The sequence below is a fragment of the Lagopus leucura genome, unplaced genomic scaffold (assembly GCF_019238085.1).
Source record: "Lagopus leucura isolate 7727_CA_CO unplaced genomic scaffold, USGS_WTPT01 Super-Scaffold_100022, whole genome shotgun sequence".
NCBI lineage: Eukaryota > Metazoa > Chordata > Aves > Galliformes > Phasianidae > Lagopus > Lagopus leucura.
The window spans coordinates 10,159,436-10,184,378 of record NW_024962275.1 but is presented as its reverse complement, the minus strand read 5'-3'; the positions used below and the strand labels follow the sequence as shown (position 1 = coordinate 10,184,378).

General features: G+C 54.0%; 4 protein-coding genes across 6 annotated transcripts; 1 reads left to right on the top strand and 3 right to left on the bottom strand.

Moving 5' to 3' along the window:
* The first annotated feature begins 966 nt into the window (after positions 1 to 966).
* BSPRY (B-box and SPRY domain containing) lies at positions 967 to 8,621 on the top strand. The gene is made up of 6 exons (XM_042879116.1): positions 967 to 1,023; positions 1,291 to 1,389; positions 2,210 to 2,440; positions 3,839 to 3,864; positions 4,722 to 4,846; positions 7,161 to 8,621. Exons 1-6 carry the CDS (start codon positions 967 to 969, stop codon positions 7,685 to 7,687), a joined length of 1,065 nt encoding a protein of 354 aa, XP_042735050.1. The 3' UTR covers positions 7,688 to 8,621.
* A 671-nt stretch (positions 8,622 to 9,292) lies between these two features.
* On the bottom strand, positions 9,293 to 10,196 carry HDHD3 (haloacid dehalogenase like hydrolase domain containing 3). The gene has a single exon (XM_042879304.1). It carries the CDS (start codon positions 10,188 to 10,190, stop codon positions 9,474 to 9,476), a length of 717 nt encoding a protein of 238 aa, XP_042735238.1. The 5' UTR covers positions 10,191 to 10,196; the 3' UTR covers positions 9,293 to 9,473.
* On the bottom strand, positions 10,194 to 17,410 carry ALAD (aminolevulinate dehydratase). Of its 3 annotated transcripts, none has more exons than XM_042879301.1 (12): positions 17,344 to 17,410; positions 14,878 to 15,025; positions 14,601 to 14,651; positions 13,395 to 13,491; positions 12,786 to 12,921; positions 12,528 to 12,611; positions 12,178 to 12,266; positions 11,811 to 11,866; positions 11,381 to 11,468; positions 10,958 to 11,044; positions 10,654 to 10,783; positions 10,194 to 10,578 (listed from the first exon to the last, which is right to left on the bottom strand). In XM_042879301.1, exons 1-12 carry the CDS (start codon positions 17,405 to 17,407, stop codon positions 10,499 to 10,501), a joined length of 1,110 nt encoding a protein of 369 aa, XP_042735235.1. In that variant the 5' UTR covers positions 17,408 to 17,410; the 3' UTR covers positions 10,194 to 10,498. The 3 variants fall into 3 exon arrangements, with proteins under 3 accessions (XP_042735235.1, XP_042735237.1, XP_042735236.1); XM_042879303.1 differs by lacking the exon at positions 17,344 to 17,410 and adding an exon at positions 16,963 to 17,062; XM_042879302.1 differs by lacking the exon at positions 17,344 to 17,410 and adding an exon at positions 15,512 to 15,698.
* A 1,188-nt stretch (positions 17,411 to 18,598) lies between these two features.
* POLE3 (DNA polymerase epsilon 3, accessory subunit) lies at positions 18,599 to 21,816 on the bottom strand. Its single transcript, XM_042879040.1, has 4 exons — positions 21,676 to 21,816; positions 21,388 to 21,473; positions 19,890 to 20,008; positions 18,599 to 19,434 (listed from the first exon to the last, which is right to left on the bottom strand). Exons 1-4 carry the CDS (start codon positions 21,739 to 21,741, stop codon positions 19,274 to 19,276), a joined length of 432 nt encoding a protein of 143 aa, XP_042734974.1. The 5' UTR covers positions 21,742 to 21,816; the 3' UTR covers positions 18,599 to 19,273.
* Positions 21,817 to 24,943: the final 3,127 nt, after the last annotated feature.

Genomic DNA, 24,943 nt, shown 5'->3' with positions numbered 1-24,943 from the left:
ATCTCAGCCTTCTCTATCCACAAGCTTGAATGTTCCAAAGGTGCAGAGAACCATCCAGCTCACAGCTCTGGGCAGCGTTACGCTGCTCATTCATTTCCTTCCATCAGAATGAATATCAAAGCACTTTGGGACATGGGAACAAAGGTGGTTTTTCCGTGACAGCGAGAGAATGCAGGAAATTATTTCTCCTGCAAAATAAAACGGCATGAGGTGATAAGGCTTAAACTCTGACTTAAATTCCGGCCCTTGGTTTCTCCCACAAGCATAGCCATCCATCCTTCCTGCCCCGATGGCTGCAGGGAGAGCAGCGCTGCGCCGGGCAGCGGCCGCGTCCTTCTGCCCTCTGCAAAGAGCGGATCCCTCTGGGTCCCGAAGGAACGATCGGCTCCGTGGACGGAGCTGTACTGCTCGTAGCTTCCCTATGGGTTTGCCACGACCCGAAGCCCCTTCCACAGCACGGAGCCGCACTCGGGGACCCCCCGCCCACCGGGAATCTCCCGTCCTCCCAACGCACCGCTCCACAGAAACCAGAATCATTCTTTTAAAACCAGATTATCATTTTTTAAAGCCGGCCCTTCCGTTGCCCGTGGTGCTGTAGTGGCACCGCAGCGATACCCGCACGACAGAACGAGGGACGGCGGCACCCCGGCGTGCGGGCACCGATTCCCGCACACTCCTTCCTCCATCGCCACGGCGCCGGCGGAGCTCGCGTACGTCCGAAGGATGCCGGCAGACGCAAAGCTTCCCGCAGCCTCACCGCAGCCACACGACCTGACGTCCCCTGAGAAGCACCGCCTCGCACTCACCGCTCCGCGTCCCCGCTCCGTATCCCCGCTCCCTGCGGTTCCATGGAGACGGGCGGGGCGGGACGGGGCGGGACGGGGCGGGCGGTGCTGATCCCTCCCGGCCCGGCCCCGTCGTACCGCCGCTCCCCGCACCTGCGGCAGGTGCCGCCGCGCACGCAGCATGGCCCGACGGGGCGCGGAGCCGCGGGCGCTGCCCGAGAGGGCGGCTGAGCTGCGGGTGAGCGGGCGGGGGAACGCCGGGGGTCCTCGCCGCGGGAGGGAGGCGAGCGGGGTGCTGCGGGCCGGGCCTGCGCCTGGTCAGGCGTGGGGAGGTCTGCCTTCCTCCCTCCGGCTTGAGATTTCTGCGGGTGGCTGCGGGGGGCCCGGTGGGAGTGAATGGGGCTATGTGCGTGAGGGGGGGCGGAGGGGTTGCGGCAGGGATGTCCCGGATCTACCAGCCCCGCCGGTGCCGGGCCTGAGCGCTGCTCCGCTCTCCGCGTTCCAGAACAAACTCGTGGACCGATGCGAGCGGCTGCAGCTGCAGAGCGCTGCTATCACCAAGCACGTGGACGAGGTGCTGCCCGCCAGGAGCCAGGGTGTGCTGGTAAGTCCTTGCCCTGTCCTGGAGCAAAGCCGGTCCCGGGGCTCCTTGGCACACAGGTGTTGGTGGGCAGCCATCCAACATCACGCTAGAATCTCAGAATGGCCAGGATTGGAAAGGATCTCAAGGATCGTGAATCTCCAAATCCCTGCCACACGCAGAGCCACCAACCTCCACATTTCATAGCAGCACAGGCTGCCCAGGGCCCCATCCAACCTGGCTTTGAACACCTCCAGGGATGGACGGGGCATCCACAGCCTCTCTGGGCAGCCTGTTCCAGCACCTCACCACTCTCTCTGTCAAGAACTTCCCCCTGACATCCAACCTCAATCTTCCCTCCTTGAACTTAAAACTGTTTCCTCTTGTCCTGCTGTTATCTACCCTTTCCAAGAGTTGAATCCCCTTCTGTTTGTAGGCTCCCTTTAGGTACTGAAAGGCTGCAATGTGGTCACTCCAGCTAGGGCTGGCACCTCATCTTCCCTGCTCTGCTTTGTGCTTTGCTGACCCTGAAGATGAAGGCAGCTATCGTGGTCAGCACTGCTTTTTGCTGATGTTGATTCCTGGCAGTTCAGAGGAGGGCTGGCATTTGGGACCCAGGCAGAGCAGGTGGTTGTTGCTTCCATGCTGCAGTGGTTAGTGGTCAGTGTGCAATTAGTTTGTGTGCTGGTTGGGCCAGGAGGCAGCCAGCAGGTTGGGGGTTGGTTAACCCATTCACCTCTGTGTGCATCACCATGTGGCTCGGGCTCAGTTAACAGCTGAGCCCTCGGGGGCTGTGGGTGTTCATTTGGGTTGCAGCTGTTTCTCCTCTCTCCTTTCCTTGCAGAGTGCTGCTAACAGCGCACGAGAGTTGGTCATCCAGAGACTGATCTTCTTGGGGAAGGTGTGTGAGAACGAGGAGCAGCGGCTGCTGGAGGAGGTGCACGCCGAGGAGGAGCGGGCGCAGCAGAGCATCCTGACACAGCAGGCGCACTGGACGGAGGCACTACAGAAGCTGTCTGCCCTCCGCACGTACCTGGTGGACACGATCACCAACCTGGACGACCAGGGCTTGGTGGTGAGTGCCCCCCCCGAACCAAGGCATGGCCCAGCTGCCCAGAAACAGCCTTGGTTTTTCATTGCGGATGCTCAGACTTAATTATGGCGTTGATTAGTTTGTGCAGTGACAGCAGGCAGCTGGAATTGGGCTTCAGGCGATCCCAGCAATCCCCCCGGGTTTCTAGGTGGGTGTGATGCTGCCCACTTGGTGCAGGTTGGACTGGGCTGTCAGCTTTCTGCTGCCCTATTAATAAAAATATGTTCCTTGGGAGCACCTGCAGCTCTTCTTGGAGGTCCATCCTGTTGTGCAGCATATACCTCTGTCTGAGGTATTAGCCATACAAAGCAGTGTCTGCTTCCCTTTGCTCAGCTGCTTTTCCAGCTGCTGAACTGCATTTTACTAATCGGCTTCTCTTGCTTTAGATGCAGGCAGGAAGGCACTGCACCTCCTGCTTGCTCTTAGCTGCTGCTCATCATATCTAACCTGATAGAGAGGCCATAAGGCCCTTTTATTTCTCCTTTTGCCAAGTAAAGGAAGGGGAATAGCATTCATAAATTCTCCACCCTGGGTGCTTGGTGTTGGTATTTATTACAAACTGATATGTGTCATCTCCTGGCAAACTGAGAAGCACATAGTGAACCCTGCAGCTCTGAGCTGGGCTCTGAATTTCTGCTACTGATTTGCTAACTGATGTCACCAGAGAAGGGCCCAGTGTCAGCAGTTGTAGGGAGGAGTGGAATTGCTCACAGCATTGTCTGCCTTTTGCCTTAGGGTCTGTAACCCTTGCAGCACCTTTACTGAAGGCTTTTAGGGTTGTTGGCTGCTAGCACAGGGTGCTCCTACAGTGCCCCAGAGGTGGGGAGGAGGGAGGGACACAGGACAGAACCTGACAGACAGACAGGGCTGGGGTTTTCTCACCTGGGGCAAGGCAGGATGCAGCAGTAAGAGGCTCCAGGCGCATCCAGCCTGGTGTGTACCAAAGGACAGGGGTCCGATCTGCTGCTTTGTGATTCCCTGCTGTAGGTCTCCCTCGTGTTTCCCTTGCAGCAGGTGAGCCAGCTGTGTTTGCTGTCTCCTGCTCCCCACAGCTTGCAGGTTGTCTGGAGGGCCCCGTGCTGTGCCCCAGAGCCGCTGCCACCTGCCAGTTTGGCAGAGCTGAGCTGTAGGTACAGGGAATATGCAGCATCCTCAGCCATTCCCATTCATTTTCTGAGGCAAGGAGTGAGAAGTGCCGCAGCCAAAGTAAATGGATGTTGGATGCTTGCTGAGGCCATGGCTGTGGTTGGGGGTGTTTTCTGTGGGTCAGGAAGGAGACTGGTGCTCCCTGGGTCCCTGGTTTGCTGTGCCCCAGCCTGAGTTTGGGATTTTCTCTGTGGGAATTTCAGCTGTGTTGACTTTTTCTCTCTTTGTCCCCAGAACGCGGAACAAGAGATCTTCGAGAGGTCAGTACCTGCCTGCTCCTGCATTTCCTCACCCCTTCTCTGAGCCTGCCCAGCACCTCCTGCCTTCCCCCAGTGGGCAGCACGCCACAGCTCTGCTCTTCCCTCCCTTGTTCCCAAGAGAAGGACAGAGAACAGAGATTCTCATGTGTCCTCTGGTCTTTGCTTCGGAAGGGCTGGAGGCCAGGCTGTGCAGTGCCCCTCTGCAGGCACCTACAGGTGCTCTGGCACTTGCTGGCAGGAGACTTCCTCCAGCCCCTCAGAAAACAGCACTGCCCTGGAGGCAGGGTCACATCGCCCACCTGAGGAGCTGGCCTGCTGTTCCTGCCTGCAGCCTTCCTGCAGAGAACAATAAACCCGCTGCACAATGTGCAGCATATCGTGCTGCCAGCACCAGATGAGCTGATGTGTGCTGAAGGCTGCAGGAACGCAGCAGGTCCTTAACCTCATTACGTGGGATCTGCAGTCCCAGCTCACTCCTCTGCTCTAGCAATTAGGCTTGGTCCACAGAAAACCTCACAGGGAAACCCCATGCTCTCCCTGCAGCCCGCCCATTGTTTTCCCCTTGTATCTTGATGGCTGGTCTCGGCTGCACGTAACCTGCATGTGCTGCATGAGGAAGCTGTTGACTCAGGCTGCAGGCTTGTGTTTTAAAGCTGAAGTCCTTTCAGAATGGGCTGTGATGAAAACCAACCAAAAGTATTGCTTTGGAGGAGAGCAGTGTCCCTGCAGTGAGTGCCACTCTGGTGACTCCTCCAGCTCATGTTTCTCTGCTCCTTCCCCCAGACCTCTGCCACCACCTCTCAGCAACTGTCAATTAATTACCTGATTTCAAAGTAACTGCTGTGTCTCTTTGCTAGGACAGAGTTGGCAGAGGGAATCTTAGAGCCACAGGAGTCTGCCAAGTTAAACTTTAATCAGCAGCGTGTTCAGAGTCCGCTGCTGCACCGGCTGTGGGCCTCTGCCGTTCTCTGCTGTATGGCAGGTCAGTGTCCTACTCAGATTTGGATTTCTGCAAGCTCATTTTGCACCCCAATAAAGCCCTGGGTGCAGTGTGACCGCCCTGAGGCTGTGTCCTGCCCCCTGGAGGACCTGGCACCTCCTGTCCCCCTGTGCTGCCTCACCTCCGTGTGCTCCCTGGGGCTCACCGGGTGGGCAGCAACAGCTTCAGGGCTGGGAATTCAGGCAGTGGCTCTGATCAATGGCTCTGAGCAGCTGTGGGTGGCTGTGAGCCTGGGGAGCCATGTCCTGGTGTGACGGGGCAGCAGTGATGGTGTGGCAGCTCTGAGCAGGAGTGGTTTTCATCTGGCAACGATCAGCTTGGATGGCCGACTGTGAAATGTTTGCTCTCCCGGGATGTTGTTAGAGCATTTCAAATGTATTTCTTGTTCCTCAAAAGTGGTGACATCCTTCACAATTTGAAAAGGTGCCCATCTCCCCTCCCTGGGGTAATCTTCCCAATGCTCACATGATAACTCCTGACTTCTGCTCACCTCGCTCTTGGTGGTGATGAGTGCTCCCCAGATCCCTTGCAAGTGCATGTGCTTCTGACTGGTATCACTCTAAGGTTGTGTGTCAGCTGTGTGGCAGATAGTGCCAATGTTTGTGTCTTCTGCTGCAAACTCTGGTGCTGCTCCGCCTCTGAGATTAATTCAGCAAAATGCTGCAGTTGCTATTGGCAAAGCTGAGCAGGTTCTCAGATTTTTTCCCAAGTCAGCCTCTAGTTCCCTTTGCTGTGATGTGGTTTTCCTATGGATTCCTTTCCCAGTCCCATCCTTGCCAGCTGTGAGGACCTTGAGGCACCAAATCACAGTGCTGGGTTTGTAGCTGCACACGTTACATGGAAATTTCACTCTGATGCTTTCTGTGTGTGTGGTTGGATTTCACACAACAATGTCATAGGGTGCCTGCTTGTCTCACTAATCCATAGTCCACCCAGGACATAGCTTTACAAATGTAATATTAGCTGCAGCAGCCCCAGCTTGCATTAAGACACAAAGTCCCATAAAGCCCTTGGCAGCATTCTGGGAGGGCTCTGGTCCTCCTGGGGAGGGGGCTGAGCATTGAGCCCAAGGGGCCTGCACTAACTTGATGCCTGCATTGGGCTGCGAGGGTTTTAGTAGTGAGACTGGAAAATAGGAACTGCTTTTTCCATGCAGTAAAGTGTGTTGTGATTAACACAAACCTACTGAGCAGACTTATTAGCTTATCTCAGCCCATTCCATCGTGTCTCTGGAGTGGCAGCCCAGTGGTTTGGTTATCTGGGGCCTCATCCTGCCAGGTGCTGAATGCTGGGCAGGGGCTGATGGAGCAGGAATGGGCTTTGTGTGGCTGAGCTCCTCTTACAGCCTAGCCCCGAGGTGTGGGGTGGCACAGCAAAAGGCTCACCTGCTCCAGCCCCATTTCTGCATCAGCTGAAGGCAGAAAATGAATGAGAGAGGGTGGGGAAAGCAGGGCAAGGAAAAGCACTGGACAGGGAAACTGCATCTCCTGGGAGCAGGCAGAGGTGAGTCACGTGGGCAGCAGCCTTTCCCCTTCGCTTAGAGATTTACAGGGCTGGGGAAATATTTGTGCAGTTACTCAGCGCTCACACCCTGCTGTGGGCTGCTGAGGTGTGTGTGGAGGAAGGGTGGCACAGGGAGAGTGTGTGGGGGCCACAGGGCTGGGTGCTGCCTCTGTGCTGTGAATGAAGGACCTGTCCTTGCATCACAGCAAAAGAGATGAGCGGTGGTTCATGCAATTCCTGGTGCCACCTCCTGAGGCTGTTCCAAACCACTCAGGACTGGTGGACTGTTCTGAGCTGATGAACTTTGGGCTGAGCGTGCTTTGTAGCAGGGAAGGGACTTCCTCTTCCCATCCCTCCTTGTCCCAGCAGTACCAGCTTTGCTGGTTTCCCCAAGCAAGTGCCTTCCTGGTAGGCTCCTAGCTCACCTTGGGGAGAAGGAGCAGGGAGTCTGCAGGAACAGGGTTTGGGTTTGGGTTTCTCCCTGCCATGGATAGGAATTACACCCAGTCCCTGCTCGGATCGCTGCTCTCCTTCACACTATTTGGCAGCCTGTCTGTATGGGACAGGAACCCCAGGCCGTTGCTGTAGGTGTGTTCTGGTGCAGTGAGTGCAGATTCCTGGCTGGATTTGGCCCGTGGCTCTGAGCTGTCTCCTTCCATCCCTTCTCACACCACTCTGGGAAGTGGCAACACAATTGCTGCCCTTATCACCGTGGGGAGCATTTGGACCCATCGCTGTGGGTTCTTGGGGCGGTGAAGGCCCTCCATGTGCTCACTGTGTGCTTCTCTCCCAGGCTCTCAGGAAATCAGCATAGACGAGAAAACCGTCAGCCCCCACCTAGGCCTGTCGGAAGACAAGAAAACCCTGACCTTCAGCCCCAAGAAAGCAAAGCTGGACTTGGATGGCCCCGAGCGCTTTGACCACTGGCCCAACGCTTTGGCTGCTGTGGCTTTTCACACAGGGCTCCACGCATGGAAGGTCAGCGTGGAGAAGAGCTGTGCCTACAAGCTGGGGGTGTGCTACGGCTCGCTGCCACGGAAGGGGCCCGGCAATGAGGCCCGCCTGGGCTTCAATGCTGCCTCCTGGGTCTTCTCACGCTACGACAAGGAGTTCAGGTTCTTGCATGCCGGTCAGCCCCAGCCTGTGGAGCTGCTCAGGGCCCCGGCTGAGATCGGTGTGCTGGTTGACTTTGCGGGAGGGGAGGTGCTTTTCTACGACCCCGACTCTTGCACCATCCTCTTCTCGCACCGGGAGGCCTTTGCAGCACCACTCTACCCCGTCTTTGCGGTGGCACACCAGAGCATCTCGCTCAGCCGGTGAGAGAGGTGGGCTGCAAACATAGGGCTGTATGGACAGTGATTGTATACACCACAGTGCCTTCGCGGGCTACCAGCATGTACAGTGATCAGAAAAGACTTGCCTTCAGCCACTACATCTGTTCTCTTGTTTTACAATGGCTTTCATCTCCTTCAGGCTGCCGAGCACGTGATGTTTGCCCTCCAGGACCCAGAGCCAGGACCTTTGGAAAAGGTCAAATCAGACCCCAAGCACCTCCCACAGGAGCACAGTGCCTTCTGAAGACTCTTGTGAACTCTCCCCAGCTCCCATGCTGTTGGAGTCCTCAGGGCTGGGAGGGGGGCTGGGAAGTGCTGCAGCAGGAAGCAGAGCTTTCACTGAGCCCAGTTCAGTATGGGAAGACCTTGGCAACAACACCACAGTTTGCTCAGCAGAGCTGGGAGTGCAAGGTGGGGAGAGCAAAATTATGAAAGCTGGGATATGGGATCAGTGTTTAACACCTGGCTCTGCCAGTCCTCTGTGAGTGAATCATTTAAATCCTCTTCAAGACAAGGGTTTCTTTCCAGCTCCAATGGAGAGGAACACAGGCAACAAAACGCTCCATGCTGCAGGAATTAAAATTATTTCAATCTTGCCTAAAGGTTAAGAGCTGTTTGGAGAAATGAAAGAGAAGTGGCAGAAGGCATGGAAGGCTGTAGGAACACTTGGAAAGAGGAGCCCTAGTGGGAGGAGGGACACCATGAATTGGGGTTGTCACCCATGTGAGAACCCACACTGGGCAGGGCACCCTCATGGACCATCAGCATCTCCCAGAGCAGAGGAGCAGCAAGAGAGGAGCCATTAGCATTGACCTGAATGGAGCTGTTTGTTCCTGGGGCTTGGCAAGGTTGAGCATATTACAGTGAAAACAAGCAGCTGATTGATAGTAAAAGAGGTGTTGGACTGACACTGAGCTTGGGTGAAGGAAAGAAATGCATTTCCTTGGTGTTTAAAAATTATCATCTTTATTTATTTAAGTTCTTTACAGAGAGTGGTGAGGTGCTGGAACAGCTGCCCAGAGAGGCTGTGGATGCCCCGTCCATCCCTGCAGGTGTTCAAGGCCAGTTGGATGGGGCCCTGGGCAGCCTGTGCTGCTATGAAATGTGGAGGTTGATGGCCCTGCGTGTGGTTGGAGCTTCATGGTCCTTGAAGTCCCTTCCAACCCTGGCCATTCTGTGATTCTATTTCTCAATATCCAAAACAGTAATTAAGTTTGCTGGCAGTAAATTACACTAAGCAAAATTCTGCATCTCCAGACCACTTTGCCCATAACAAGAGGGCTGTGATTGCTGCCATCTACAGCTCCAGGGCAGAGGGAACTTCTTGTTGAGGTGGCAAACCTGAGGTCCACCAAGTGTGCAGATACAGCGCAGTGACTGCTCTGCTGGCAGCCTGTCCCCAGACAGCTCTGCAGGAATCAGTGACTAAGAAGAGGTAACTATCAGTCCCTCCTGATGGAATTAACTTGTGCAACATATGTGGATGAGTGTAAGTGAAATGCTTTGTGCTGCACCCTGATACATTCCCCAGTTCCAGCAGCAGAAGGCCCCACCCCACACGAAGCACTTGGAAAGAAAACAGCACAAATGCTGTGTGTGCCAGGTACACTTTATTGCCTGAATGCTGCTCCTGCAATGTGGGCAGGGCCTCTCCCCATGCTCAGAAGCGCTCATTTATTTTCCTTACCCCAAACAGCAGCAAGAAGTCACGGTCCAGGAGCGGACTGCCACTCAGCAGCAGCACTGGTTCTTCCAAAGGGCAGCTCTTGTTGCTACCCCTTCTCAATGACAGCCAAGAGACGGCTCAGTGTGGGCAGGATGTGTCCCGGCGGCACCTCTGGCTGTGTGCTCTGCCCAGGGGTGTGGAGCAGGAAGCTGTGCATGCCTACCTCCCGTGCCGCCCTGTAATCCCTGCTGTAGTCATCCCCAATGTGGGCCGCCTGCTCAGGCAGTGCCCTACCAAGGCATAGGGCTGTCTTGAAGATCTTCGGGTTTGGCTTAGCAACACCCACAGCCTCAGAGGTGAGCACAAAGTGGAAGTGGTGCCGTAGGTTGCACTGCACCAGGATGCTTTCCAACCGGTTATCGAAGTTGGAGACCACGCCCATGCGGAAGCCGTGCTGGCGGCACCAGCTCAGGGTCTCCCCGGCTTCCGGCAGCAACTCCCAATTGCGTGCACTGCAGTAGTCCCGGTAAAGGTTTTCCGCCATCAGTGAGAGCACCGCATCTTCGTGCACACCCGTGAGCCGAAAGGTTTCCTTGACGACATCCACCCACCACTGCCTGGAGCTCAGCCCCTCGGCCCGGCCGTAGTTGGGGAAGCGGCGGCTCTGGGCCCTATAGGCCGCACGGAAGGATTGGCTGAGCGCCTCCGGCTGCACCTGGACGCCATGGGCCTGAGCCTCGGCCGCATAACTCAGCCCCACGGGCTGCCGGAGCCGCAGGAGGGTGTCCTTCACGTCCCACGTCAAAAGGCGCAGCCTGAGCATCGCTTCAGTCAAAGTTAGGATTAAAGGGAACCTACAGCACACACGGGGGCGACGGCACGACGCACCGCACGGCCATATCAGCCCCGATCTGGGGCCTGCGCTGAGGCGGGGGGATTTGGGGACGGAGCGGAACGGCCCCGCTCAGCCCCAGCCGCGCCGCTGCCCAAGCCGTGCCCCAGACCGGGACTGCGGGGCCGGGCCGAGGAGCCCCGCTCCGCCCATACAGCTTCCGGTTTCGCTCATAACATTTCCGGCTCCGCCCCAGCGCTTCCGGTTGCGTCCCCGGCACTTCCGGCCTGTCCACCGGCTCAGGCCCGCCCCACCGCCGCCTCCTCCCTCAGCCAGCGCAGCAGCTGCGGCGCAAAGTACGTGATGATGGTGTCGGCCCCTGCGGGAGGACAGCGGATGGGAGGCGGGGATCGGGGCTAGAGGCAGCCTGGCCCCGTGCCTTCCCGCTTCTCACCTGCACGCCGGAAGGCGGCCATGGCCTCCATGACGGCGGCCTTCAGGCTGAAGGCGCCCGCCTGTGCCCCGTGCCACAGCATGGCGAACTCTCCCGAGACGTGGTACACGGCCAGAGGGTGCGTGGGGTGCTGCAGGCAACGGCAGGGGTCAGCGGGACAGCCGGGCATCATCTGTCCACCCTAGGGACTGGAGCTCTTCCACTGTGCAGTGTCTCCTCTCCCCACCGGTTTTGGAAATGGGCCATCGCTGTCCCCAACCCACTTCTCCCTCGGGGACACCCGGTGTCCTCAGCCGGGCCTTACCCGCTCCTTCACATCCCGCACAAGGTCCAGGTAGGGCATCCCAGGCTTCACCATCAGCATGTCTGCGCCCTCACGCACGTCCCGGTCCTGCAGGGAGAATGCATACGATCCCTGCAGCTCACAACTGATGGATGTTTCCTCAGAATTTCTGACCCAGTGATTACTTTCCCAGGAGTCTGGGACACAGAAGGGGCCCCCGATGTCCACAGGAGCCCACAACTGGGCCTGGAACCTCATCCCTTGTCCCCATACTCCAAGTCACAGTGGGGAATGGAGTGCCCAGCTCCTTATACATATTCTTCAGGCTCTGCGGTGAGCTGATGGTCATCGAGGCTCTGACTTGTGCAGGGAAAGGACCCTTGGCCATCTTGGATGGATGAGTTTTTTGGTCCCCACAGAGCCACAGGGCCTGGCTGGACTCACCACAGCTCGCAGTGCCAGACCGCGGGCACCTGGGGGCAGCTGGTAGCAGCGCCGATCTCCAAAGGCAGGTTTGGATTGTGCAGCATCCCTGGAAACAAGCAGGGCACAGGGATCAGTGCCTTCAGTGTGAGGCCAGGTTGGGCCAGTGGCCAGAGCTGTTCCCCCTTCCTCCCCATCTGACTCGGGATGGGGAGCAGCTCCAGCAACCCTCCGCACCCACAGCCCTCCCCATGCCCATAGGGTTGGGGTAAAGCTGATTTAAATATTTTCCTTTTGTTTCTGAGTTTTTCAGGAGCTCTATTGGGGTCCAGGCCTTTCTTGGGATGAGCTCTACCTGCTGAGCCAAGGCTCATCCCAAAATACACTCTGGTGCACTCCCTCCTTGCTGCTCCTGCAAATATGGGCTGTTCCTATCTCTGTAGAACCTCACCTGAAGGGTCCATAGAAGCATGAAGCAAACTTGGCACTGTAGCTCATCACTGACACCTGCAGAGGAGAGTGGTGCTGTGAGGGCTGGAGCTCTTTGCTGCATCCCAGCTCGAGGGTGGTAGGAATTCCCTCCTACAGTTGGTTTATATTCTGTCCCATTCCTCTGTTCTCTACCAGAGGCCTGGTGCCTCACTGGCCCCACGCGACTGGCCAAGAACTTCCCCTTTCTCCATGCACTAGGGCAGGAAAATGCCTGCAGCATATCCTGAACAATGTGGAGGTTTGCCTCTTCCACTCTGTGCCCAGGCTGCTCCAGGTGCAGCCACCCCGTTGGGGTTGCTCCCATGGCACACACATTTCATGCTCACCTTGTTGCCCATGTCGTTGGAGATCAGAGCCTTCTTTATGGCTGCAATGCGTCCATCCATCATATCCGAAGGGGCAATGATGTGGCAGCCTGCAGGGGAAGGCCAGAAATAACAAACCCAAGGCTCTATCTGCCTGCAGGAGGAGGTGACCCTGGGCAACTCCCTCATAGGACTGAAGGAGGTGTCTGGAGTCCCTGCAGCTCCTCCAGGATTGGCAGGTGGATGCTTCCCCAGCTCAGTGGGAGCTCTCCCACTGGAGCCAGGCACGGTTTGCTTTTGGGCTGACTATAAGTGAGAGGGGGCAAGGTGACAAGAACAATGTGTGGTTGCTGCTGCTAGGCACTGCTCACCTGCTTGGGCATAAGCCAGTGCCACTTCTGCTAGCCGCTGGCAACTAGCCTCATTCTGGATGGTGCCATCTTCCCGCAGGATGCCTGCAAGAAAAAATGAGTCAGGCAAGGGGCACGACAGCGAGGTGATGGCCTCGATCCTTGGAGTTCTGTAACAAGCTATAGAGATGTTCAGAACAACAGTGGGGAAGGAGTTGGGAGTCTTGGTAAGAGGAAGGTGCCTGAACAGCACCCCAGGCCCCCATGCTGTGTGCTCACCACAGTGCCCATGGGAGGTGTAAGGACACAAGCAGACATCACAGGCAATGAGCAGCTGTGGGAATGTGGAGCAGATCTTCCTGATGGCCTGGATGGCAGGTGTGTCTTCTGCATCTGCAGCAGAGCCTCTCTCATCCTGCAAGAAGAGAAGGGACTGGGCACATAGAGCTAAGGGCCTCCCATCAGTTCCTCCGTGGCTGCAGGTATGTTCTTGAACTATAGACCTCATACTGCAGAGTGGTGTGATCACCAGTTGTGGAAAAGGGTGACAGAGCAGCGAGACCGAAATGAGCACAGATCTTGGGGCCTCCCTGCAACAGCTCCCAGTGCAAGACTGGGTCAGGAGGAGCAGCACAGGATGTGCTCTTCTCAAGCTTCAGTGCTGCTCTCTAAAATGTAGAGCATCTTATCTCCCACTCATACAGAGAAACATAGCAGAGGCACCCAGAGCTACTGGGAGCATCCTGGGTATTGCTGCAGTTTCCCATCCTGCTCTGTGGAATGGGCTGCCACAACCCCAAACTGCCTGTGTTTTATTGGGAGACCCTCCACCCCCACAGTGCTCCCCCACTCTGCGGCCCCTGCCACCACCTGCTCATGCACACTGACCTTGGGGACCTTGCTGGGCACCCCGAAGATGAGGACACACTTCAGACCATCCTCAACAAGGGGCTGCAGCATCCCCTCCAGCTTGTTGACTCCATACCTGAGAAAACCAAAGTGAAGTGATGCTGCCAGGCACCCAGACCTGCCCTAGACAGGAGCCATGCTGAAGGCTGATCTGGAGACTCCGCATCACTGCCACAAGGCAGAGGGGGCTGCTCACGTACAGGGGCAGGGATGCTCAGCTGCATACAGCAACCACTTGGGTACCAGCAGCCCATTCTGCTCTGCACATCTTTGTGATCCAGCAAATACACCGTGAGTACGCCCAGTGCCAGCACACAACCCTCTGACCTGATCAGTGCACCCAGCTGCTGGCCAGGCCCTGCCTGCTGGGCCACTCAGGGATGGACCCGAGTTAATCATTAAGTTGGATGCTGGCGCACACCAAGCAGCAGTGGGAGATACAGGGGAGGCGCTGTTGGAAGGAACAATCCAGGTCCTTATCTGGGACTACAGCACAGTTATCTACCAGGCAGGGAGCCTTGTGCCGTCTCTGCTCTGAAAGGATGAGTGTGCCCTGCCCTTGGATCCCTTATCTCAGCTTTCCTGTTGCAGCCCTGAGCAAGCCAGGCTTGGGCTCAGCACAGCGTGCAGGGTGCTGGGCATGGTGCCTGGCATGGCACAGAGTTCAGGCTCTCCTGTATGCACTCTGCTTGCACAACCATGGCTGAGTGCCCAGGACCAGCAGATTGTGTGCTGGGAGAAACAAGGTCCTGATCTGACCAAGCTACCAGGAGCCCCTCCCATGCTGACCCACCTCCCACTGCCCAACAGCAATGGCTGCTGTGGAAAACCTGCCCAACATACCCTGCCCTGGGAACATCCCACTCTGGCCTCTGTCCAAACCTTACAAACACAGCAGGAGCTGCCTGCACATCCTGCAAGGCTGAATGCAGGACAAGACTCCACATCCAGCTGCTGTTGGCTTCCCTGTTCTCTTCCAGCTTCTCTGTGTGCCCAATGGGACCTTGCCACCACCCAGCATTCCCATTTTGCTCTCCTTCCCTGCTTTAAGCAGGGGGATGTTCCCACCCTACTTGATGCTGGGAGGATCCTCAGGACAGGAAGTATGTACAATACAGGAGTGTTGCCCGTGTCCTGTGATCATCTCCAGCTGCAAGGCAGCTCCTGGTGGCCTCTGGCCCTTACCTGGCCTGTCCAGGGAGGCTGGCAATCGGCTCCACTGCATCAGGGCTGTCACTGCAGAGGGCAGATGGGACAGAGATGTGAGCACTCGGTGTAAGAAGGAAGATTGCAGATGGGCTGTGCCCACAGAACTCATCCCCTGCCCCACACTTGTCCACAGGGAATTTTTTGGGGAGTTTCAACCCCTCTGACTGCTCAGGGAGTGCCCATGCCTGTAGCGCTATGCCCAGCCAACCCGAGTTTGGTCTGTCCCCAGCCCAGAGCACCAGGGCTCACTCACGTGACAAAGATGGGGTAGATAAGGTTAGAGGCATTGAAGGTGGTGGCTGTGCACTGCCACGAACGCAGCACAGGGTGGAAGTAGCCACTGTGAAGGAGTGACTCTGCCTGCATCTTGGGAATGCACGGGGATGTTGTGAGAAGAGACCCTGAAACAGCAAAAAAAAACAAAAAAGCAAGAGGTCAAAGGCTGGGTGCCACTGAAGCACTTTTATTGCTTTATGTCTAGATCAAAACCTTCTTGCCCTGGCAGATACGAGCCTGAGACTAATGGGCTTCAACACAGGAAATGAGCCCTGCTCACTGGGAATCACAGCTGCTGCTCAACTGGTGACTGTGAGATGGGAAAAAAAGAATGTGATGGCCCTGCATGCTGCTCTGCTTGGACATCTGCGAGTTGCAGTGAATTCCCCGGGGCATTTGCTTCCCAGGCTGCAGGGATGAGGCAGGAGCTTCTGCCCCATAACTCAGTAAATGCCATTCCTCCTCTGCTAACATCAGCCTGCAGGCTGTGTACCACCCTGCCCAGCCACAGGACTTGCCTGTAACAGTATTTTCTTCTTCCACACCTCACTAACAATCTTGTGACTAGTTAATTTAAATGTACATTTCACAACAACAAACCCTTGGCTTACCCAAGCCCACAGCACACATGGGGCGTCAGCACCTGGCTGATCTCCCCAACACTAAACCTCAGTGCTCCTCCACCAGCGCTCAGCTGAGGACATGCCGACCTCACTCTGCTTTCCAGGACTGCAGCCCAGGAATGGCATCCTACACCAGAGTAGAGCTGAGCAGGAATGGCTCCTTTCCTCTGGGAAGCTGTAATTGAAGGTGTTCCTGTGTTTTACACTGGGAGAAGCTCAGAGACCCTTCAAACATCCCAACCTGGAGCCAAGTTGTCCATCTGCACCAGACTGAACCAAGCTGTTTGCATTTCTGGCTTGGGGATGGAGCGACCTCTTGCTTACTTACACAATTACATACATAAAAGGACTATAAAAGCACCATGATGGTGCTCACGCATGGTATGGAACAGCTGCAGCACGCAGGCAGTGTCCTGGCACTGCAGGAAAGAACACCCAGCACAGGGTCACTGCCATTCCACACAGCAGAGCCCTTGGGAGGCCGGCAGTGCCCAGCCACAGCTCCAGGCAGCAGAACAAAAGGCTCAGTGAGCACAGCACACTTTGAGAATCCAAAAAATGCTCCAAGCGCTGATCCCATGGAGCATGGAGGGGGACAGGTGTGAGCAGTGGCAGCAGCTCCCACTGTGATGTCAGGGGCAGGTATCAGGCACAGCCCGCATTGGAGAAGTGGGGAGGGCTTGTCCAGAGGAGATAACAGCAATGCAGGGGGACCCCCGCCTCTGGGCCCCCCACAAGGGGAGCTGCCATCAGCTGAGCTGAGTGCTGACACTGCTCAAAGGGCAGCAAGAAGGGGCTGGGGAGCACTGCCAACAGCTGGAGCGGAAAGCTGAGTTCCTAGGAGACACACTGGAGCTACACTAATGAGGGCAGATTAATTGGCAGTCAGTTCAGAAGGATTTTATCTTTCAGATAGGATCTGGAAACGGTGTGCTCTGAGACGTTGTAGGAGCACATGCAGTGACACCACGGGAGTGACAGCACAGTCTGCACCACTCACTGCTCTGTGACTTCCCCGAGTTTTCCTCCCTTTGGCCCTAAAGCCGGGCACTGCCGGAGTCCTCAGGGGCAGAGCCAGGCAGAGATCTGTGCCTCAGCACCAGGTTCTGACACCACGTGGTTGGTGTCTGTGGCTGGCTTTGCCACGACGGCCAATGGACGAAGAGCACAGCAGTTGGCAGGAACCCCTAGGGATCACCGAATCCAACCCCGGCTCCACACGGCACTACCCAAACCCCAAGGCCACGGCTGAGAGCAGTGTCCCAGCACGTCCCGAGCTCCGGCAGCCCGGGGCTGTGCCCACCGCCTTCTGGCCTTTCCTCAGCCCCAGCCTGACCCCAACCACACAGCTCCTCGCTGTTACAGAACCGCCAGGGCTCTGTCCTGGGGCTGCCCGTCCCCACTCTGCACAGTCCCGGCCCAAGGGCACAACCGGCTACCTGCGGGTCGGTGCCTGCCTCCGTTTGTTACGATCTCTCCCCGAGCCCTCTCTGTCCTTGAGGAATCCCGGGGCCCCGCACGCCCCAATACCCGTCCGAGCTCCTTCCCCGCCCGGCGGCGCTGCGGGAGGCGGCGGGAGCGCCGAGCCAGTGGGTGACCGAGCCCCCGTAGCCACCACCCCCGTCGCCACGGGCCGGGCCGTGCGAGCGCCTCCCGGCCCCGGAGCGCTGCGTGCCGGCCCCGGGCACTGCGAGCCGCCGCTCCGTGCGCGCGGCACCGGCACCGGCACCGCCCCAGCTCACAGCGGCGGCCAGCAGCGGCCAGCAGCGGCCAGCAGCGCCGAGCGAACCGCACCGAAACCCCCGCGACCCTGCGCTCACCTGCCGCCGCTTCCCGCCGCGAGAGCCCAGTGAAATTTACATAGTCCCGCCCGCTGATTTGCATAGCGACGCCCTCGGCTCCTCGCAGGGGAAACATGAAGTCTCGCGCGGCGGAGCGCGGGAAAGGGCAGGTTTTGGCGCGCTCCCAATGGCGGGACGGCCTCCCCACCACAGGGCCGGAGGGCGGGCAGACCGGAGCCCCGCGTCCGCCCCGCACGCAGGGCCGCGGCTGCTTCTGCGGCGTGCTCAGACGTGCACTTAAGCCACTGAGCTCACTTATTAACTAAGCTCATTTATTAACAACGGAAATCAAAGATTCAAGTTGTGCAAAGAATCTAGTATGGTCCCTGGCGGAACACGCATCTCAAATACATACTAGAAAACTAAAAAGAAAAAACAACAAAACAAACAGAATAAAACTCCCAAACCTAGAAGGACAACTATTTTTGTTCTTGAGATCTTGGGAAGACAACACCAAAGCAGTCCTTTCATCTGCCACTGCCTACTGACAGAAGGCAGACAGTAGAACATTTGTTTCAGCTTTTTTGGGGGCTGAGCATCTGTGAAGCAGTCACTGTGCGATAGAAATGGCAGAGGCAGGGCAGCTCTGCATCACCTTTCCAGAACACAAAGGGATGCCCTGCTCCTCCCAAGTGCTCCTGTTTATTTATACTGCACATCAGCCAAACTGATGGATTTGTTTATAGGTTTTCCTCATGTTTCCTTTACCAGACTCCAGTTAAGTCTAAATGTTAGGTTTATTAGTCTTGAAAAAGGTCAGTCAAATAATAAAGCACTGTGTCCAAAAAATAAGCTTATTCTAACAGGTAATTTTTCAGCTGGTTTAACCCCATCTTTCTCACAGAGGCAATTTTAACAGCACAGGTTTGAAGCTGGCCTTCCTACAGAGGACTGTGCTGTCCTCCCTGCATCCCCGGAGCCCACAGTATCACAAGGAAGGCCACACATCTTGAGTGACTTAAAAAGTAATTCAGAAAACCACCCAACCCAAAAGCCACCACTATTCTAACACTTGCAGCAATCACCAACCTGTCTGCAGAAACTGCAGCTCTGCAGAGGAAGGAGCTGAGACCATCAGAGCCACTGCTGCCCACTGCTGAGCTGCAGCACACTTGACACAATTTTTTCTTGTTCCTCAGACACAATTTTCCAGTTAGCCTTTCTTCAGATTTTTCATACAAATCCCTCTTTGTCTCTGAGGGCTTTAAAGACACAAAACAAGCACTTGTGGTAATTAGTTTACTTTGCAAGTGCTATGAAGTTTTTTTTATTTTTTTTTTTATTTTTATTTTTTATTCTGGTTCATTTAGGGGAGGAATTCAGTTCAGGGAACCACTGGCCCTTGTACAGGTGAGCTGCATGCAGCTGGTGAAGCTGGCAGTATCACTGAAAGAGCAGGAAAGAGAAGGCACAGCCAGAATGCAAGAAAATGAAGGAAAAAACATCACTTGGATAAAAAGCTTAAACAGTCAGCTTCTAAGGCTCTTAACATCATCACGTAGACTGTAAACCCCAAAGGGTTAAGGAACCAGGATTCAGATCTTCGGTTGGTTTAATGAGCTTATTCAAAAGTTTTTTCATGTTCTCCAGGTCTTTTCTGTATTGAGGCAACTGACATTTCTCTTCTTTCCCTTTGCTTCAGAGTTAATCCAGCATAAAAATACCAGACCCATTACTGTCTGTTCAGCACCTGGGGAAGCTGCCAAGTCCCCTGCACACAGGGAGGAGGTGAAGCACCCATGAGAAACGCTTTAGCCAAGTCCTTTATGTACATGCTAAAGCCAAAGAGAGATTCCAGAAGAACAGTAAGGAGCTCTACTGGAAACCAGAGGGGACACAGCAAGATTTCTTTACAACATTTATAACCCTAGTAACAAAAACCCAACCCTGTTATGTCCCATTGGCAAGCTCAGTTGTCCACCTCCTCCTCCTCATTTTGCTCTTCTTCCTCCATCCTTTCATCATCATCATCATTATCATCTTCTCGGCTCTTATCTTGTTCCTCCGAGTCTGCCTTCTTGTCTTTATCTTTCCTCGCTTCTTTCTTTCCCTTCTGTTCACGTCTGTAAACTAAAAAGAACAGTGAAAAACTGCAAGCCAGTGTTTCCACCATGTGAACATTACAGCAGTTGGGGCCCAGTGTCCACTTGCTGAACTCATAGCAGCAACTCTCCCTATTATGAGAGCTGTGCTGACCAGCCCCATCCATGAGAAATCAGATTAAGTTTCAGCAGAAAAAAGCTGAAAAGGACACAGGATTTCATATTTGCAGGCAACACCTATGACTTTCCTTAGATAAACATAATATGGGATTGATATCAGATAAGACTTTCTCAGCTCTCACCAGCTGTGAAATGTTATCCCAGCCCTGTTAAGGTACACATCATTAATCTCCACGAAAACTGCAGTGTAAGATAATGGACAAAGAGAACAAGAAACAAGACAGGCAAGTAAATGTTGCTTGTCTGACGTTCAAAAAAAATTGGTGCTACTGAAGTTCCCTCAATAGGATCTGAGGACAATACCTTCCAGGGACTCTTTCAAAGGGGCTATAAATCGCTGAAACTCCATTTCCTCCATGGCAGAGAGAACATCACCAGCATTCAGTGTTTTCCTCTTCCCCTTCATGGCAAAGTTATTTGCACTAGTCAGAAACAAGGAGAAGAGAGCTAATTGATAACTGCCATCAATGTACTCGCTTATTACAGTTCTAAACATGTCCAGAGGAGGGCCACAACAATGCACCAAGGGATGTAACACCTCCCTGCGAGGACAGGCTGAGAGCTGGGTTGTGCAGCATGGAGGAGAGCTGAGAGCAGCCTGTCAGTATCTACAGGACTGAGAGAAGGGAGGGGACAGACTCCTTAGCTTTCTCTGCTGTGACAGCACAAGTGGAAATGGTTTCCAGCTAAAAGAGAAAAGATTTGGACTGGATATAAGGAAGACATTTTTTGCAGTAAGGGCAGTGAGGCACTGCACAGGTTGCACAGAGAGGTGGCGATGCCCCATCCCTGCAGACAGACAGTGTCAGGGGATGGAGCTCTGAGCACTGCTGCAGCTGTGGGTGTCCCTGTGCATCACAGCTGGACTCCATGACCTTTAAATTTTCCTTCCAACTCAAATGATTCTGTGACAAATTAAAAACAGAGTAATATCCTAAATGTTCAGTGTTTGTTAATGATTTACTAAAATAATTTAAGATGCCCTCTTGTCCTCACTGGCTGTTTGTGTTGTTTTCTCACATCATGAGTTTTCCAATTGCCTGGGTCTTTTCTACAAATAACCACGGGGAAGAAGGCCTGAATACTGGCTACAAGGCAGTAATTCCATAAAGCCAATACCAAAGAAGTGACTTCTGCAAAACATATTCTGGGCAAACACTCTGCTATGCTCCCAGCCATTCCAAAGGTGTTACTGTGTGACCAGCTCCAGGGCTGCATGGTGAGCTTTCAAAGCCAGCCAAGGGTTCTTGCCTTTGCCAACCTGTAAAGGCAGTCCAAACCCAACCATTGCAGTCTGCTGGACTGGGGTACAATGTGATTGTTTTATTTAATCAAACAGACAATACCAAAACATACTGTATGATAACTGTTGAGTCACAGGCTGAACCACTGATTGAGCACCTGGGGAAAGGACCCAGTCAGCCCTGGAGCACAGGTGAAGGCAATTCAGCTGTGAGACAGGAGGGGGTGGAATCTGGCTGTACTTCTCTGAGACCCCATTTAAGGGCTGACTGCCAAAAGGGAAAGATCTCTTCCTAGAGATTGTTCCTTGGTGAAGCTTCCCCTGCAAACCTGAAATCAGACCTAGAATCTTCTGACACGGGTGAGCAATCTTCTTCCCTTTCTTTACAGCACCTCTGTCATGCCAGTCCTTTTGTCACCATGCCTTTGTTGTAACACCTTTCCCACTGTACTGATCTGTCTAATTGTTACACGTACCCAGGAACAAATTTCCAGGCCAGCCAGCAGAGGGATGTTATAAACATCAGTTGGTGGTTTATCTGACACAACGAATCCTTACCATGATGTTGCATAGAGCACAAACACACTTGCTGCTCGAGATATCGCACTCCGAGCTTCTTTGGATATATTCACCCCATCAGGCAGCTAGAAAGCAAGTTAGAAAGGAAGTTAGCTGCTGCTCTCCGAGGCTCGGAGCTGCCTCATGCACCCGTCAGTTCTGTGGCGTTCACAGAGCTCAGAACAGCTCTCACGTGAGGCGTTTCGGGCAGCAGAACCCCGCGCTGAGGATCTCTGATGCAGAACGAGGCCTCTGCCCGCGCGCCCAGCCCCTCGGCCCGGCACCCACCGCCTCTTTGATGATGCGGGTGATGACGGCGTTGGGCAGGTTGAGATCCTCCGGTCTCTCCGCCATCCCGAGCTTCCTGCACAACACAGGCGGCGCCCCAAGAAACAACCGCGCCGCGCAGCCCCGCCCCACAATGCACCACGCTGCTGTTTCCCGCCCTGCTCCGCGGCTGCCGTTGCCTGGAGACGGGGAGGCGGTGGGCGGGAAACGGGTGGGGGATGAGGGCGGAGGATGGGGGGAGAACTGTGAGCAGAGGGGCTGGGGCGGAGGGGGAAATGAGTCTGTGTCATCCGACATCTAGAAAAAAAGCTAACTCCAGTGTGGTGTTAGAAAGCAGCATTCCTTTATTCCTCACCATACGTACCAGGCAACTCGAGCAAGACGCATATTCATCAGCACAAGTATTCATTCTTCTCTCATGAATACCTGCAGTGTCCCTTTGGATGCTCAGTGGAATCAGGGTGGTCGAGTGCCCGTCTTCTGCTTCCCCATTTTTCACCACCAGCTTCATCACTGAGGCTTTTGACCTACTGCCATTCACTGCTTCCCAGTTTGGGCAATTCCCACTGCTTGTTAGGCCACAGTGAGCCACTTCTTAATAACAACGTATGTGGAACCTGAGGAAAATGTCCTTATGTGTTTTGATGAAGCATTCTATTAAGTTTCCAGTGCAAAATTATTGAGGAAAACAAGGCTATTCACTCACCAAGGCTGAAAGTTTTAGGACTACAGCTTACACATTTCTTTTGCTAAACTAATATATTGGTTACTAATCCCTATTACTAAAGAAAGCGACCTGTATCACCTTTGAGGGGAGGGCTATGGGGAGAGAAGAGCTGTGGGGAGGGTCCTGTGGTGGGGGGGGAGGCTGCTGGCAGCCCTATGGAGGGGATGGGGGCTGTTGGATGGAGCTGAGCTGTGGGAGTTGGAAGGGACCTGTGGGGGCTGTCAGTGAGGATGGACCTCAGTGGGGTTGTGGAAGCTTGAGGAGAAGGGCAGGGCTGAGGGGTGTGAGGGCCAGGGAGCAGCTGGGGCAGGTTGGAGGAGCCCTAAGGCAGAGGGGTCTGTGGGGATGGTGGCTGTGTTGTTTCTGTTCTTGGGTTCTTGCCTCTCCCTGCAGTGCTGTGTGGGTACTGATGTGGCACAGAGGCGCCCACTACTTCACCCTGTGGGTTTTGCTGTGCCAGGAGTAGCAGGGAGCCCACGGTGCAGGTATTGGGCAATGCTGAGTGAGGCCACGCTGCTCTACAGACCCCAGCCCCACAACTATCATGCCTAGACCCAATGATGTAACTAAGTAAACTCAGAATGCAGGAAGGTAGAAGGTTAATCTGGTGTTGTGCTGGGAAGATACCTGAATCTGGGAGCAGTAACTGACAGTGCAGGTTTTCCTACAGCACATGTTTCCCAGCATCAGGAGCAGCACTGGGGATGGAGTATGGGCAGTTGTGAGGCATGTTTATAGGTAAAGTTATAGCTTGTATTGAACACAATAAGGTGTGCACAGCATTTTGAATATTCAAAGGTCAGACCTGGAGGAAGGCTTGTGTGCGTGACAGTGCTGATTACTTTTCCACTTACAGTAATTGTATTAATAAAAGCCTATCACTGTTCATACAAACCACACGTCTCTCAAGTCTTGTTTCTAGCTCACTTCAATGTATTCTTTTGTTAACAATTCTTTTGCAGGGTCATTCAGTGGCTCTCAGGGGTGAAGTGCTGTAGCAGGTGTTGCATTATTTTTTAATGAAATAATGACCAATTGTAACTGGTACATTTGTAACTGTAATACACAGTGCTAATGCCTGCTTCTGGACTAGCTGTCGGCTTGCTGTTGCTAACAAAGCCATCAGAGGTTGATTTCTGTTTTGCCAGAAGGCAAGGCTGTTTCCTATATGCCTAACTTAAGAACAAAGCAAGGCAGAGTTGTGTTATTGTGCAGTGGTGGGGGTAGGCTGGAGTAGAAGCAGAGATGATGCTGGCCCAGAGCCAGGGTCAGACAAAGCTCCTCTGCTCCCAAATAAAGGCCAGGGAGTAGTGCCAGACTGTCAGCCTGTTGTGGCCTAGGATGGCTGTACCCAAGTACAATCTATGATCTGATTCATCTACAATTTTGTATTGTCTATTTTACACTGTATGTTTCCTATAGCCTCTTTATTTGTCCTCCCAAATTAATTTGCACAAATGCTCTCTTCTGTTTCTTCCTGATCTCCCTGCTGCAGTGCTTGCCAGAATGGTGTCTGCAGATGTGAGCCATTGAGATGCAAGCGCTCAGATTCCAATGTGATTTTTTTTTTTTTCCACTTATACGCATAACACCTTTCTCATTGATAACTTCCTTCCACCCGAGGACCTCAGCTGGCTTTAGTTATGTCGTTATAGATGGGGTTTGTATATCAGTACCTGGAATGTGATCTGCATATAAAAAAAAAAAGTTACGATCAGTGAATTCTTGTTTGCTTAGCTAGAAAATAGATCTAGTGCACCCGTGGAGTTGCTGTGGCAGCACACTCCATAGCTTTTAATTACCAGGTCCTCAGTGTTATATTTGCTAGTTATATACTTATATTTGCTTTAATCTTAGATTAACTTCCAGCACTGAAAACTGTGAGCGTCTCCCCCAGCCAATGCTCGAGGAAGTAGACCAGATGTTCCAAAAGGCCCCTAACTCTGCTTCTACTGCACCCTCCCTTCTAAATTGCAAGAAAGCTTGGAAGAAAATACTGTTGTCAAGTGAAGACTCTGAACACCTACCTGTAAGTTGTAAGCTTGTGGTAAGGCTAGGCATGTGGGCTCATTTTTCCCAGAACTTCATGGAAATACTTCCTTTATGGTCCTGCTGCAGTGGGCACAGAGCTTGCCAAGTGCTTTCTGTATTGAGCAGAAGACACTGTTAGCATCAGTGGTGTTGAATCTTGCTCAACTTCGGTGAAAATGAAGTACCTTCAGTATCTTCATGACAAAATAGGTGATAAAAGTACAAATTATTATTGTGTAGAGCCATCACTGTGGAATATCTGTGTTGTTTCTGTCATTCTTGAAGCTCTGTTATGATGGATGGGATACAAGCTGGGAGGTCCAGTAGTGAGGTTGTTAGTTTAATTTAACCTCTTCCTCCCCTCAAAATTGAGGGGAAACGTGCCAGAAAGTGGCTCACATATACACTGAGGTTCTGATCTGCAAAACCTTCACTGTGCGCAGAGAACAACCCTATTGGTTCTGCTGGGAGCTCTCTGGGGTTGCAAGATTAGATGGTCTTTGTTAGTCC

Bases quoted from the DNA above. Each gene is read 5' to 3' on its own strand.
- BSPRY (XM_042879116.1), top strand. From the start codon at position 967: ATGGCCCGACGGGGCGCGGAGCCGCGGGCGCTGCCCGAGAGGGCGGCT. The intron at 3,865-4,721 runs GTCAGTACCTGC...TCTCTTTGCTAG, and splicing joins GAACAAGAGATCTTCGAGAG to GACAGAGTTGGCAGAGGGAA. The intron at 4,847-7,160 runs GTCAGTGTCCTA...CTTCTCTCCCAG, and splicing joins CGTTCTCTGCTGTATGGCAG to GCTCTCAGGAAATCAGCATA.
- HDHD3 (XM_042879304.1), bottom strand. From the start codon at position 10,190: ATGCTCAGGCTGCGCCTTTTGACGTGGGACGTGAAGGACACCCTCCTG.
- ALAD (XM_042879301.1), bottom strand. From the start codon at position 17,407: ATGCAAATCAGCGGGCGGGACTATGTAAATTTCACTGGGCTCTCGCGG. The intron at 13,492-14,600 runs GTAAGGGCCAGA...TGGTTTTCTCAG, and splicing joins AGCCTCCCTGGACAGGCCAG to GTATGGAGTCAACAAGCTGG. The intron at 10,784-10,957 runs GTAAGGCCCGGC...CGTTGCCTGCAG, and splicing joins TGCGGGATGTGAAGGAGCGG to CACCCCACGCACCCTCTGGC.
- POLE3 (XM_042879040.1), bottom strand. From the start codon at position 21,741: ATGGCGGAGAGACCGGAGGATCTCAACCTGCCCAACGCCGTCATCACC. The intron at 21,474-21,675 runs GTGGGTGCCGGG...CTTGCTTTCTAG, and splicing joins CCCGCATCATCAAAGAGGCG to CTGCCTGATGGGGTGAATAT. The intron at 20,009-21,387 runs GTAAGGATTCGT...GTTTCTGACTAG, and splicing joins GTGCTCTATGCAACATCATG to TGCAAATAACTTTGCCATGA.